A 15,848-nucleotide genomic window follows, 5' to 3' on the forward strand; every position below is an offset into this window, starting at 1 on the left:
GGGACTAAAGAGAATCAGAGGGATTACTCCAGAGTCTCTCTCTCTCTCTCTCTCTCTCTCTCTCTCTCTCTCTCTCTCTCTCTCTCTCTCTCTCTCTCTCTCTCTCTCTCTCTCTCTCTCTCTCTCTCTCTCTCTTTCTCTCTCTCTCCTCCCTCCCTCCTCCCTCCCTCTCTCTTTCCACACACAGACACAAACACATACATCCTCCTGCCAGCAAGATTTAAGTCTGCTGAACAACTGAACTCTGACTCCTATCGAAGTCCCTTTATTTAAAAAATTATGATTCCCTCGGCCCAGAGCTTCATGAATATTAATTTTGATGAATAATTGAAGACAGGTAATTTATTTGGGTTCAGAAGAAAGCCTTGTCCATGGCAGTGGTGGCAGCTGAGGCAGTCCCAATGCTTAGCTCAGTGGGCTTTTTGGCTTTACCAGCTTGTAGGATTTTCTGTCTGGGCTGTTTCCCAGCTCCCTCTCCCACTCCCTTCTGCCTTTGCTCCTCGTTTCTCTGCTTCCCATCGCCCACCCACCCAGGAGCACCAATAGGGCCCATTGGTTTCCACTGAGGTTTCTCACAGCAGCTTAGCCTGACAGCTGTCATTCAACCCCCCCCCTTTTCCCCCCACCATGGATTAACCAGCTCACTCCTTTTGTGAAAGGTTTCTAAGCTCCTGCTTCTAGCTCCATACTTTCTCTCCCTTCCTCCCTCCTTCCCTCCTTATCTCCCTCCTTCCTTCTTTCTTTGCTTGCTTGCTTGCTTGCTTCCTTCCTTCCTTCCCCCCTCCCTCCCTCCCTCCCTCCCTTCCTTCCTTCCTTCCTTCCTTCCTTCCTTCCTTCCTTCCTTCCTTCCTTCCTTCCTTCCTTCCTTCCTTCCTTCCTTCCTCTACTTCTTTTTCCTCCCTCCCTGCTTTCAGTTCTGTTTTTAAGGAAGGAGAGTATCTTGGCTTTGGCGAGCTATATATCCCTAGAACGGAGTGGAAAGGACCAAGAGAGGGGGGTTTAAATCCAAGAGCAATAAAGGGAAGACTCACTATAGTAGATCCTTCATCTGTCTGACTTCCAAAGGCCCTCTTTCATTTCCCTAGTTTTGAGATTACACCTCTGTCGCAGGGGGGTCAGCGAGCAGGTGGGGATGGGGTGGAGAAAGCCAGGGTCAAGAAAACCTACAGAGATGAGACTAAATAGGAAAAGTGAGGTCCCCCGACAGGGGGATGGGAGAGACATTTTGTTATAATATTTTAAAAATTACAAAGAACTAGCCGAGAAATGGTCAACCGAATATATTGGAGTGGGGAGTGGGCTCTCTTCTTGGAGATCTTCCTCTCTACCCCTGCCACAGACACCCCGAAAGGACCTGGGGGGGGTGGGTCTTGAAAGTGCTGGGAACAATAGACAGCCCACTTATTCACCTGGGAATTGGCCGGAGGTCATGGTTAAGGAGTCCAGGGGTAGATCTTTATTTCTTTCTTTATTCCAAGAGGCTGGGGGTGGGTAATGGCGGGGGGTGGGGTGGGGGTGGGGAAGGTCGTGGAGAGAAAAGAGGAGGGGGCGTAGCTGGACTTGCAGGCAGGAGGGGGGGATTTAAAGGAGCAACGACAGGCAGCGCTGCTGGTGATGTCAGCCCTTGACTAAAATAGAGAGGGATAGACTGCAAATCCACAGCGCCGAGGGCTAAAACCTTCCAATCCAGCCTCAGCCAACACCATGTCAGTGTGAAGCCAGCCCTCCTCCCCCACTTCCCCCAGCACACACAACAGACACCCACACACCCGCTTGCCACCCCACCCCCTTGCCACCACCACCACCAGCGGCAACATCATCACCGCCGCCGCCACCAGCAGCGGCATCACCACGGAGAGCAGCAGCAGCAGCAGCACCAGCACCAGCACCAGCAGCCCTCCCTTCAGGGGAGAGAAAGCCCAGGTGGCAAAGACTTAGCTCGCTGGGCTCTTCCCCTGCTCACCCGGCGCTCGATCTCAGCTTTGGAGGCGCTGCAACCCCAGCCAGAATTCCAAGATCGCCGGGGTGCCTCTGGTGCTAGCGCTAAAGCGGGAGACAGGGCAAGTCCGGAGCGCCCAGGAGAGTCCCGAATCCAGGTTCGAGAACGCGGCGGCGGATTACCCTCACAAGGAACCTTATGCCACTCTTTAGACACTAAGGGGCTTATCCGGAAGGGGGAGGAGGGGGGACAGAGAGAAAGAAAGGGAGGAAGGGAAGAAGAATCCTTTCTAAGCACACACACACACACACACACACACACACACACACAGAGTACCCCTTGGATTCTTCCGAAGAGGAAGGGGGAATTCCCCAGACCATGGCATCTACAGAAGGGTGAGGGGGGATTTTCTCTTTACCCTGGGGATGGTGGGTGGGGGTGGGTGGATGGATGGGGAGAGTAAGGAGGCTCTGTGAAGGTGGACTTTGGGGAGGGGCTGCTTCGTCTGGTTCTCGGGGTTCTCCCTCGGTGGGTTCCTTCTGTGGGGCCCCGACGTGGGCGAGGGTCTCAGAGAAGCTTGAGGTGATCTGAGGGTCAGGGTCGATGGGGAAGCAGCGCGATTTTCGAAGGTATTGATTTTCTTTGGATGAGCTTTCCTAGTTACTGCCAAACGCTGGACAAGTAGATATTCTTCTCAGGGGAAAGAGAGTTGATGGACAAAGAAAGTCCCTGAAAGTTACTTTGGGGATAAAAGTCTCCGGACGGTTGGAAAGGCAGTTGGGGAGGCGCGCCTCAGAGCAGGGAGGAAGCAGCAGGTGCAAGATAAGAATGAATGGGATGAGGCTTGAGGATGAGGATGGAGAGCTGGGGAAGAGGATGAGGAAGAAATAGGAGAGCACTGTTCACTGACTACCAGGCTCCGTAACTCGTGTGTCCGGCGAGCTGGGAGCCCTGGGCAGGCGCCTTGCCCCTGTATGGTTGAGGGGGACTGGTGGGAAGGAGGAAGAAGGTAATCACTAACGAGAGATCCTGGGAGCTGGAAAAGATCTCTCACCCCCGTCGGGAGCCTTTCCGGAGGCCTGTGCCATTGAGTTGCACCTAGGTGATTTGACTGGACTGGAGCCACAGGACAATCGGTTCCAGGAGGCTCCACTGGAGAACAAGCGCTGTTCTTGAAGGAAGTCTGAGGAGAGGAAGGATTTGAGCTTTGGGGCCAAGGTGTCGTTGGGCTCCCCGTCCCACCTCTCCCCTGATAAAGGGATTTTGCTCCAGGCTATTCTCTACCTTTTCTAGAAAAGAGCTCCCAGCCCCAGAAGAGAAGTCCAGAAGCCCCAGGACTTGGTTTCCCCCACCAGAACATCTCAGAATATTTATTCTTGGCATTTCTCCCTTGTAGCAGTTGAGATAGAAGGGGAGCAGGGGAAGAAGCCTGTTATGTGGCTGAGATCTTCCCCAAATCCCCCTTCTCCCACAGACACCTTGCAATGTCATTAGCTGAAGACCTGCATCGAAATCAACCTTCACTGCTGCTTTAGGAAATAGCAGGCTTGACTCCCTTCACTAGACATGGATCACACCCATTAATCAGCTCAGTGCGAGAGTTTTCCAAGCTTCTGACTTTCTGAGATAGGACATCCAGGTAGACATGAAGAAAAAATCTGCATGTCAGTTCTATAGCTAAACAAAAACAAAAGTCTGGGGTCTCTTGCTGGGCATCCTACTGTTAAAAGTACATTTCTCAGGGTTTTGTCCTGGTTCTTTTTTTAATCAAAGAACATTTACACTGTCCCAGAAGCAGTGCTGAACTCTAGGAATCCCCAGAAAGCAAAAAAGTAAAAATTACAGATCTTTAGTCAGATCTGTGAGTTTATTCCCTTTGGGAACTCCTTGGGAAGAAATTCCCCTTACCAAGGCTGATCTGTACCCATTCTGTAACTGAACGGTTGAGGCACTGAGAAGTACAGTCACATAGCCAAGTAAGTGTCCCTCAGAGGTTATGTCTTCCTTACTCTTGAGGCCCACTCCCTAATGACAGAGCCAAACTGCCCACCTCTTGTATACTGGTACTTCTCAGAAAAGGTCTGCGATCTGAGATCTGCAGAGGTTTTCCATCTTTTCTTCCAATAGTTTCCGCTCTGCTAATCGTCTGGGAAATAATTTAGCGGTACAACTCTGCTCCCAGCCCCTAAGCAGCCTATACACCAATGGTGAGATTTACTAGGAGAACCCCTTCTTAGCCATAACCAGAAACAAGCATCCTCCCAGCCTCTTACAATTTCATGAGATGCTATCAACAGGGGAATGAACCTTCCCCAACCAGCTACCTCAATCAGCATAGATGCCCCCCAAAGCTTAAACCTGGCTGAATTACCTTTTCTGGGACCCTTAATATAAAGACTTTCCTGTTGCTAAATACAAACACAGGAGAGACTAGCTTCATGATCTTTGCAAACTTGAATCCTAGCTGTTTTCTTAATGCTGGAAAAATCTGTGAAACTTGATCAATGATTGATATTTTAAGTAATCAGCCCACAGCTGACTCTGCAGGTCAGGCACAGGGGGGTAAAAGTTTCTAAAAGCAGAAGCATGATGGCCAGCATTTCGGTAAAGCTTTAGTGCTGGCAGATCCCCTTATACCTGTGATCTCACCAGATCCTCATTAAGGACTCAGAGCTTTCATTTATTTATTTATTTTTCTTTAACTCTTGTCTTCTGTCTTAGCATCAGTTCTAAGATCAAAGAGCAGTAAGGGCTAGGCAATGAGGGTGAAGTGATTTGCCCAAGGTTACACTGCTCAGAGGTGTTTGAGGTCAGATTTGAACCCAGGTCCTCCCTACTCCAGGCCTGGCACTCTATCTGCCAAGCACTGAGCTGCCTAACTACCCTGGTAGATGCTTTTGTTATGCCCATTTTCCAGATAAGGAAACAAAGGCTCAGAGAGTTGAAGAAATTTGCTCAGGTTCACAAACTAAGATTCAAACTCAAGTCTTTCTGACTCCCAAATGGATTGCTTTGGCTTCTATGGCAGGTCTGTAATCCCTTTTGCCCTACTCTGCTGCATAGCTGCCTGAAATGTAGGGGACAATGTTGTCAAGTTATCTGACAATTTTTTTTTCACATGTGCTATACTGAGGGAGGAGCAGGAGTCCAGAGTCCAGACCCAGGTTTTCATTGGTATAGGGAATTCCTAGTATGGAAACATCCTCATCATCTATGACAGTTTTAGAGAAATGTGCATGTATGTGTGATGGAGAAGTTAAGTGATTTGCCTGAGGTCACATAACCAGTATGTAACAGAGACAGATCTTGAAACAAAATCTTCCTGGGTCTGATCTTTTGATCCATAAGCCAGTCAATAAAAAATGGTTATTAACGGGGCAGCTGGGTAGCTCAGTGGATTAAGAGCCAGGCCTAGAGATAGGAGGTCCTAGGTTCAAATCTGGCCTCAGACACTTCCCAGCTGTATGACCCTGGGCAAGTCACTTAACCCCCATTGCCTAGCCCTTACCACTCTTCTGCCTTGGAGCCTATACAAAGTATTGACTCCAAGATGGAAGGTAAAGGTTTAAAAAAAAAATAAACTGTTATTAAAGGCCTCCTATGTGCCAGGCATGGTGCTAAACTCTTGGGATAGAGAGAAAGGCAAAAGAAAATCCCTGCTCCAGAAGGAACCCATAATCTAATGGGAGAGCTACCATGCAAACTAGCTAAATGTAAGGGAAATTGGAAATAACCAACAGTAAACCAGGCTTGCTAACTAAAATGCTGATCTATCTCCTCTAAGGAGAATGATTTTAGGAGATGTAGAGGGGTCAATCAATTTATGATCAAGAAGGTGGTAACCGCTCCCCACCTCAAAGAGGGACTAAATCTGATTCTAAGGATTGGGAGCTGTATAGTAGAATCAAAAACATTGGTGGTGAAGTCCAAAGATGTGAGTTCATATTGCTGTGGATGGATGAATGGGTGGATAAATGGATGGATAGATGGATGGATGAATGGATGGAGAGATGGATAGATAGGTGGATGGATGGATGGATGGAGAGATGGATAGATAGGTGGATGGATGGATGGATGGCCCTAGATAAGTTGCTGGATCTCTCAGTGCCATGTTTGTTTTGTTGTTACATTGGTTGTTGTTAGTGTTTTTTACAACAGCAGCAGTGCTGGTCTTGGTGCCAAGATACTCTGGGTTTGAATATTGCTTCTGATACTTGTGGTATGACCCTAGATGCAGATTCACCTGTTGTTCATACCTTCCAGGGTTGATGTGAGTCTCAAATACAATTTTACGTAAAAGTTTTGTGACTAAACAGCTGGTTTTGGACTCAGGAAGCACTGTGTTCAATTCCTGCTATTGAAATAGATTGGCTGGCTATTTTGGAAAAGTCATTTAGCCTCACAGTGTCCTGGGCAACTGTAACACTGTGAATCACAGAACTGGAACAGGGAGTTTCCTCATCAGAATTTCCCCATTCTAATAAAATCAGAAATCTCATCTGAACTTTTAAAATGATATGTAAAAATAAAAAGGATGTTAGTACCTATAAAATGTATATTCTAAAACTCCTTGTTTATTGGATTGAATTGGAATTATTTAACCTCCTTGAGACTGTTCTGTAAATATGTAAAATGAGATTAATAAAATCAGTAATGTGTATCTTATAGGATTATGTGAAGATTATAAGTGAAAATGTAAAGTGCTTTACAAACTTTCAAGGGTCATGTAAATGACAGCAGGTTGTATATAGGGTCATAGGCTCATAGCTCTAGATTTACAAGAGTCCTTTGAAGTCAATGAGTCTAACCCCCTCATTTTAAAGATGAGGAAATTCAGTCTTAGTGAGGTTCATTGGCTTACATAGGGTCATACAGTTAGTATCTCTGATAGGATTGGAGCCCAAGCCTTCTGTCTCCAAGTCTAGTGTTTTACCCACTACATGACCCTATTAATTAGTTATTATTATTATTATTTTTTTAAAAACCCTTACCTTCCGTCTTGGAGTCAATACTGTGTATTGGCTACAAGGCAGAAGAGTGGTAAGGGTAGGCAATGGGGGTCAAGTGACTTGCCCAGGGTCACACAGCTAGGAAGTGGCTGAGGCTGGATTTGAACCTAGGACCTCTCGTCTCTAGGCCTGGCTCTCAATCCACTGAGCTACCCAGCTGCCCCCTTATTATTATTATTATTAAACTTCATAGTAAACCAAAGATTTGTCACCAGAAAACCTATTTCATATCTTGGCTCTTAGTACTTTTATGATCTTGGACAAATCACTTTCCCCTTTGGTCATCTGTGAAATGTTGGTGTTTTCCAGATCTAAAACTATGTACTTGTTGTCCCCAACATTCCTTTCCATTTCAAATCCAATAATCTCAAGATAAGGTACCTTATGCCAATGTCAAAGAATTGGAAATATTCACCCTAACTCACATCTGTCTTTTTGTAGTACTGAGGACAGCCCCCATTTTCACAATATTTTATAGTTTCAAGAGTTTTTCTCGCCACAACCCTGATAGGTCAGATTTTCTAGTATTATCCACATTCTACTTATTAAATTCACTCATCCTTATCTCCTTTGAGCAAAAACGATGAGAGGGAGACATGTCTGAACTTAAAACTTAAATTGGAAACTGAACACAATCTGTCCTCTCTTCAATTAATTATTCAGAAAGTACTTTGGAATCTTTCAGGGTCTCAGGAACATCCCGAACACAAGGCATCACTGGATAGAACTGTAAGTGGACAAAACTTCAGGTTGGAATAACTCTCTTGACTCTATTGCATTTTAGGGATTAGGGTCCAGAATAGAATGACGAATTTGGATCTGGAATTGGATATAGCCATGTGGCACAGAACTCTGGATCTAGAGTCAGTAAGACTTGAGCTCAAATTCAGCTTAAAAAAGCTGAGAGGCCAAATCCAACTTATTAATTTAACATATGAAGTAACTGAGGCACAGAGAGGTTTAGAGTCATTGCCTGGGGTCATATAGCCAGGTGTCTGGGACATGATTCAAACCAGGTCTTCCCAATACTCAATCTAGCACTCTACTTACTTTTACTACAGGGTAGCAGCCTATTGATTACCATATTTGTCTCCCTCAAAAAGTAGAGTTCGTCCATTGCCAATTATCCTGATTTTTGTCCTGCCACTGGAGCTGGATGATTCTGGAAGAAAGAGGGAGGCTGACCACTTTGTGCAGCTCTGCTCCACTGAAATCCAATTCATGTACAAGTCAAGACATCCTCTGTGATATCACTGGTCCTCTTCAAAAACAAAGAACCACCACCAAGAGGGCCAAATAGACAAAAAAAAATAGTATCCTGGTTATTGGAGCTTTTAGGTAGTTTGGGCTCCAGATAAATGGGAATTTGCTATAAACAGAATCATCCAGTGTTGACATGAATAGGAAGGATGGAGCAGAGCACTTGGAAAGCATTCCCTCAAATCCAGCAAAGCTGTGGCTACTCTGGTAGTTTCATCTTCCTTTCCCTGGGTCCCCTGATATAGTTAGAATTACAGAGACAGCTTTTAGGTCACTGGCTCAAATTAGAAAGGAATTATATGTTGTGATTGGAAGAAAGGTTAGCATCGGTGATTGACTTTGGCTCAGTAACATCTGGAAGTCTCGTTGAAATAGACAATGGGAGAAAAATCATCTTCTGGGGAAGAATGACAGCTCTAACGATCCTTGTCTCTTGGAGCGCCCAGCCTGACTTTGCTCTGGGTTTCTCGGGAATGGAGAGATGGACACTGGAGAGAACAGCTGGTGCATAAGGCTTTGGGGTAGCTTCCACAGGAGCCGGTGTGGACCCGTGGCACCTGAGAAATGTTGTACACTAGGATTAAAGCTTCTTCTGCTTTCTTAGAATAGTCTCACAGGAAGCTCCTAGAAAACAAGGACTCTATTTTGCCTCCTTTGGGATCCCAGTGGTTAGCTCAGTGCCTGACATGTTGCTGTTGTTGGAAGTCATTTGTTTCAATCATGTCCAATTCTTCATGATTCCAGTTGAGGTTTTCTTGGTAAAGATATTAGAGATGCTTGCCATTTCTCTTTCTGACTCATTTTGCAGAAGAGGAAACTGAGGCAAACAAGGTTAAAATGCCTTACCCATAGTCACACAACCAGTGTCTGAACCTGACATGTAGAGGGTGTTTAAACATTTTAACTCAGGATAGAAATGTCTTAGAATTTGGTTGAAGAGATGTTTGCATATTAGTTATAATTTGCCTTTCCAAATTTTTTATTTGATATCTTTTCTATTGATTTAAAAATTGAGATCATTAAAAATGAGAACAGAAACATGTACAAGTCATTTCACATTTGCTTTTGTAAAATCCTTTATGTAACATTTGTAATGGGATAACATAGAAGTTCCCCAAAATCTTAAGACAGTTTTAAGCTATTAAAGTTTAAGACTGAAAAAACATTTGGAGCATCCAGTATAATAATAACAACAAAATGTTTACTAAGAATCCACTGTCACTATGTACAGAATATCATTTTAATCATGGAAGAAGATGAAGTATAGATAAGGTTTTTAAAGACTTTATTTATGTCCTTAACTTCTTATATAAAAATCATTTCCTCTAGCTCTGCCCCAGTCTACCTCCAAAGCTCCCATATGACAAAGAAAAAGAGCTGGCTAAGTAAAATTGCCCTCATACACCTTCCCATATCCACGGTATTCCAACTCCCAAGCAAAGAGAGGAATGTGATTCCCTACTAGCTGTTCTCAGGGACTGAAAGTATTTGCTGCACAACATCAGGATCCAACTGCCTTTTTAATAGTCATTTTCATTCATTTTATTTGAGCAAATCTGAATTGTGGATTGACAAAATTTGGACAAGAACAAGATCCCTTCCCGCAGGGACTTAACAGTTGATAGGAGGAATAAGACACCAACTCAGACAGCTCTAAATAATATTTGAATGCTTTTGTCATTATTTGGAAGATATGATACATGTCTCTAATACATACTGACTTAGGCAAACCATTTGCCCTATCTGTGCCCTAGGCATCTCTCTAAGATACTAAGTTACAGACGCCTGCCAAGGGACACCAGTGGTGGAAGTTTCCACACTGGAAGTTCTCCACACCAATGCAATCACTGAACAGAAAAGGAAGAATACAGATTAGATTTGTGATATTATATAAAATATAATTGAAATCTATAAACCAATGAAAATATATAAAACATATTTGTGAAATATATTTTAAAGATTATACATGAGGGAAAGACAAAATTTTAAAAGATGTGAATAATGTATGTGTATGTGTGCGTATGTATACATAGAAACACACACAGATTGTATCAAAAATCTTGATATGGTTTTAACCTATTAATGTCTAAAGATACAATCCAAAGACTTGTAGAATATCCTGCTAGTTTTCAAAACCTTTTACATTTTAGCTCATTGCACATTTTAATATTAACGCTCATCATTGGTTATATTTTTTTTATTTTTATTTTTTTAAACCCTTACCTTCCGTCTTGGAGTCAATACTGTGTATTGGCTCCAAGGCAGAAGAGTGGTAAGGGTAGGCAATGGGGGTCAAGTGACTTGCCCAGGGTCACACAGCATCATTGGTTATATTACACAACTTTGAAAAAAAAAAGAGGGAACTTGCTGAAAAGTGGCAGTTCAGTCAATCAAACTATTTATCTTACTGATATGTTTACTGACCTGATTTGACTAAATGGATTGAGTTGGCTATTCATTTTGCTTTTCTGCAGGTCAGAAATAGTTTTATTTTTAAAATTCCTATTCCTGGAAAGAGATGATTTGAAATTCTCTGTAGTAAGAGCTAGCTGGGCTCTCTCCTTTCATTGATCAAGTTTAGGCTTTCAATCACTCTGTGGGCAGATGGTTACATGGCGGTTTTTCTTCCCCCTTGAACAATCATGGGTCTACTTGTTTGTATCCATCAGTAAAACAGAAGTTCCTTATAGGCAGGAATTGCTTTTTTGTTTTATTTTTGTATTCCCAATTTTTAGCGCTCTGCCTTGGGCATAATTAGTTGTTGGGTTTGATTTGGGGATTTGATAAGCTTGCACATACAGCATTTGCTTAAAACGTTTGATGAGAGAATAGGCATGATGCTTTACAGATAGGTTTTTCAAGGCAAGGCTCTGTCTCCTGCTTGCATTATTTACTGAGCTGCTGGGTTTGAGCTCCCTTCCCCCATCCTTTAACAGCTTCGAGACCTTGGAATGAATGAATTAAGGAAGTGTCTAAAAGTATTACTCGCCTTCTATCTCAGCTCGTTCTGCCATTGATCAGAGGAAGATGGGATGTTGTCACTAGCCAAGGATCAGCATTTAATTAATAGTGTGTCCCATAGGTGATAATGGTACCTGTAGCAATAACCTCATGAGATTGTTGATATGAGAAAATGGAACAGCATATTTTAAGAACCTTATGAATCTCAATGGATTATATATGTCAGGTCTTTGGTATTGTCCGTCGTCATCATCAAGATAGCTTTCATATAATAATGGCCATTGTTGCATTATAGAATTTTTATTTCATATCCTTTCTGTTATTGATGATGATGATGATAATAATAATCCCTTCTCTTCCTCCTCCTTTTCTCTTCTCCTTTTTCCTCTCTCTACCTCGCTGTCTCCCCCCTGCTTCTCTTATATTTGCTCTTAGCCTTTTTTTTTTATGTGTCCTGAACCTTCATGGCATTATGGTGTAACCTATATTCTCCTTCTTAGAAAAAACGTTTTAAAATCATTGAAGAAGAGCTATATTTCAGGGAGAGAATTGTGAAAATAAAGATGTAATTTTTTCCCAGAGAAGTTTATAACCCCCTGAAATCTATCCATAGGATCCTTGGGTTAAGAACCCCTGTTCTAAGTCTATAAGTTGTAGGAAACATGTTAACCTGCATTAAGTTTTCTCATCTGGGATATTCACATGCCAATACAATCATAAATCGTGTCCCTACCCCTATTCATCTTCTTGTTATATAAATTGTCCCAGGAAGGAAATGGATCTACAGCATAAAGATATGAAATGATGGTATGAGAACTGCCTGAACTCCTGGATATTGTAGTCCCAAGGCATAAGGCATAAACACCATTTCAACTATGAGAACAATTTGAGACTTTTGTGATTTTTGAGCTGAGAAGTGGTGCTATGAGAACCTAGAGCTCTGCACAATGAGGTGGAGCAGTGAAAAGAGTGCCAGGCCTAGAGTGAGGAAGACTTGAGTTCATATCCAGGCTTAGACGCTAGTTGTGCGATTCTAGGCAAATCACTTATCCCTGTTGGCTTTGGTTTCCTCATCTGTAAAATGAGAAGGAAATGGCAAACTACTCCAGAGTCTTTGCCAAGAAAACCATATGGACTATATGGGGTCACAAAGAGGTAGAAATGACTAAACAACTGAACAATAAGATAGATAGACAGACAGACAGATAGCTAGCTGGATTGATGAATAGATGATAGATGGATGGATAAATGGATAGATAGATAGAGAGATAGATAGAGAGATAGATAGATAGATAGATAGAAATATAGATAGATGGATGGATGGATGGATGGATGGAGGGATAGATAGGTAGATAGATGGATGGATAGATGGATAGATAGATAGATAGATGGAGGGATGGATAGGTCGATGGATAGATGGATGGATAGATGATAGATCAATAGATGGATAGATGGATGGATGGATGGATAGATAGATGGTTAGATATATATGCATAGGTATATATGTGTTAATATACACACCTGCACATATAACATATACATACATATATGTATAAACTGTACTTCAATCTAATTGGTTTCCTTTATAATCCAATGCATTTTATTGTATGCATTCACAAATATTTTTCTAAGGAGTCCATAGGCTTCACTAGCTAGTGAGTCAGTCAAAGAGCATTTAATAAATGACTATGTGCTAGACACTGAGCTAAGTGATGAAAAAAAAATGGTTAGAGATAGACTGACACAGTCTATAACACAAAAAGACTAAGAATTCCTGCCTTAAATTTTAGGAATTCTCCTGACAAGGACTTTGAGCTATCGTTATTGTAGTCATATTTTTTCATTTAATATATACTTCATAATGTTGAAGAGATAGGGACTCTGTGGACTTGGTGGGCAATTATATTATGCCTAGGCTAAAACAAGATAAATGTTACAAGAGGATTTGGTTGATGAAACACCAAAGGTAAGGAGAATAAGGAGGAGAGGGTGACTGCGATATCAGCTGATACCCCAAACCTCCATTGTTATGAAAATAGCTGCCAATCTCTTTCATACAAAATCCAATGTTTATCATGCTTTGATTAGAGCTAAATCATAAATGATTTTAATTATAGTGATTTTGACATGTCAAAAATGCAAATCCAAACAAGCAGAAAAAGAATTTTTGAAGTTTTATTGTTGATCAGTACTTTCAATCTTAAAAGACTCTGCATAACTCCATTTGGGGTTTTCTTGGCAAAGATTCCAGAATGGTTGTCCACTTTTTCTTCAGCTTATTTTACAGATGAGGAAATTGAGGCAATCAGAGTGAAGGGACTTGCTCAGGGTCACATAGCTAATAAGTGTCCAAAGCTAGATTTGAACTCAGTTCTTCCTGACTGCAGATTTGGTGCTCTATCTCTTGTGTCACCTAGTTCACATTATTATGAATTTTAGTTCTGTATTTTGGACTCTTTCAAAAATCATTATATTTAAGGAAATATTGAACCAACCCACTGCTCCATTTGAAACCAAATCAACTAAAAGGTGTGTGATTTGATTACTGGATAACACAGGGTCTTATACAAATAATTCAGTTTCTCTGAGCTGGCATTTGAAAGTTGTTCAGTAGTAGAGAATGAATATTTAAATCATGGGATCATGGCCCCACTCCTGGATCCCCTTTCTACCACCTGATAGGTCAACCTTTTGTCTTATTTCACAAGCCTTTGTATTATCACCACTTCCTTTGGTCACCTCCCAAGCCCCCAATATAACTATATCTCCACTCTTCAACCCTTCTTTCACTCACTTACGTGTTGTCTTCCACCATTAGAATATAAGCTCCTTAAGGGCAGGGACTGTCTCCTTTTGATTTTATTTATAATCCTAGTGCCTGGCTCCTCCGTAGTACTGAATCAGTGTTCTATCTATCTATTTAGATATCAGAACTAGAGCTGGAATGGTTCATAAAGACAAATGATCTCTTCAAATTTTAGACATAGGAACCTGTCTATGGCTTGGATGACCTTGGTTAAGTCATTTCTTTCACTCTCTTTGGTTTTCCCATTTGTAAAATGAAGGGGTTCATCTAAGATCCCTTCTTATCTGCTGTAGATGTAGGCTTCTACCATTTGATACAAGGTTAGGGCTTCATAAACTCAGGAAGGGAAGTCTGGTTTATGTTGATTTATGAAAGGATCATTGTATGTCTTGTGTATCCATTATTGGGCTTCAGTAGAGGAAGAGATGGGGTTCAAATCCTGTCTTTGATGCCTCCTAGCTTTGTGACACTGGGCTCTCAGTGAGTGTTACATGCAACCCCCCTAGGATTTCTCTATTAAATCATATTGTTTGGTCAGTTGTTGGTCAGTTGTGTCTGACCATTCATGACCCCATTTGGGGTTTTTTTTGGCAGGGATACTGGAATGGTCTGCCATTTCCTTCTCCAGCTCATTTGATAGATAAGGAAACAGAGGCAAACAAGGTTAAGTGATTTGACCAGCATCCTGTAGAAAATAAATATCTGAGGGCTGATTTGAACTCAGTTCTTTCTGACTTTGACTCCAGATCCAGCACTCTACCCGCTGTGCCACCTAGATGCCACTATTAAGTCATATGTACTTCATCACTATCATTCTCAAACTAGTTCTTTCTTCTCTCCTTTGAAGTGTGTACAAAGAGAGTCTTATTTCATCTTTGCCCTAACCCTGCAACAGAATTTCCTCTTTGATAACAACCTTATAGGGTATATCACTGACCATTAATTTCAGAAAGAAATAATTAATCATAATAATGATGATAATAAAGTCACTATGTGCCATTCTAAGTCCTGGAGATAAAAATACAAAGGTAAAGACAATCCTCTTTCAATAAACTTATATTCTAGAAAAGGAGACTATATACACAAAAGACTGGTATCTACCGGGGAGCAATTTGATCTGTGGGTAGAGCCATAGTGAATTAGATGGACACAGCCCTTCCAGGGCCAAAATGGCCAGGAATAATCATAGTAAAACATAAAAGCCAACATTTATATGGCTTTAAGATTTACAAATAGTTTACATGCATTATCCCACTTGATGTGAAAGAGATGTTATTATTTTTTATAGTTTTGTTTTTCTATAGTTTTATAGGGATTTTTAAAAAATATTTTATAGTTGAAGAAACTGAGGCTAAAAGAGATTAAATTTTTCCTGGGGTCATATAGCTAATAAGAGTTTGTGGTGGATTTTGGACTTGGATCTTCCTGAACTTATGTCCAGTGTTTAGGAAAGGACATTATTTAATTGTTCACGTCCCTTATCTCTTAACTTTGTATCTCATGCATCTTTCTTTCTTCTTTCCTTCCTTCCTTCCTTCCTTCCTTCCTTCCTTCCTTCCTTCCTTCCTTCCTTCCTTCCTTCCTTCCTTCCTTCCTTCCTTCCTTCCTTCCTTCCTTCCTTCCTTCCTTCCTTCCTTCCTTCCTTCCTTCCTCTCCCTCCCTCCTTCCTTCTTCTTCCTTTCTTCTTCTTTCATCTTCCTCTTTCTTTTCTTTCTTTCTTTCTCTTTCTTTCCTTCTTTCTTTCTTTTCTTTCTTTCTTTCTTTCTTTCTTTCTTTCTTTCTTTCTTTCTTTCTTTCTTTCTTTCTTTTTCTTTCTTTCTTTCTTTCTTTCTTTCTTTCTTTCTTGTTCTTTCTTTTCTTTCTTTCTTTCTTT

The 15,848-nt window shown here is 41.7% G+C and overlaps 1 protein-coding gene across 2 annotated transcripts in view; it reads left to right on the forward strand.

The window, feature by feature from the left end:
• The first annotated feature begins 1,609 nt into the window (after nucleotides 1–1,609).
• Nucleotides 1,610–15,848, forward strand: part of SLC1A2 (solute carrier family 1 member 2) — a 179,632-nt gene continuing 165,393 nt past the window's right edge. The window contains exon 1 of one of the 2 annotated variants that reach the window (XM_007497323.2): nucleotides 1,610–2,334. In XM_007497323.2, the coding sequence (XP_007497385.1) occupies nucleotides 2,318–2,334 (17 nt within the window). In that variant the 5' untranslated portion in view covers nucleotides 1,610–2,317. The remainder of the gene's footprint in view (nucleotides 2,335–15,848) is intronic. The other variant, XM_007497326.3, reaches the window with a different exon arrangement.

The sequence above is a fragment of the Monodelphis domestica genome, chromosome 6 (genome assembly GCF_027887165.1).
Source record: "Monodelphis domestica isolate mMonDom1 chromosome 6, mMonDom1.pri, whole genome shotgun sequence".
In the NCBI taxonomy this organism is placed as follows: domain Eukaryota; kingdom Metazoa; phylum Chordata; class Mammalia; order Didelphimorphia; family Didelphidae; genus Monodelphis; species Monodelphis domestica.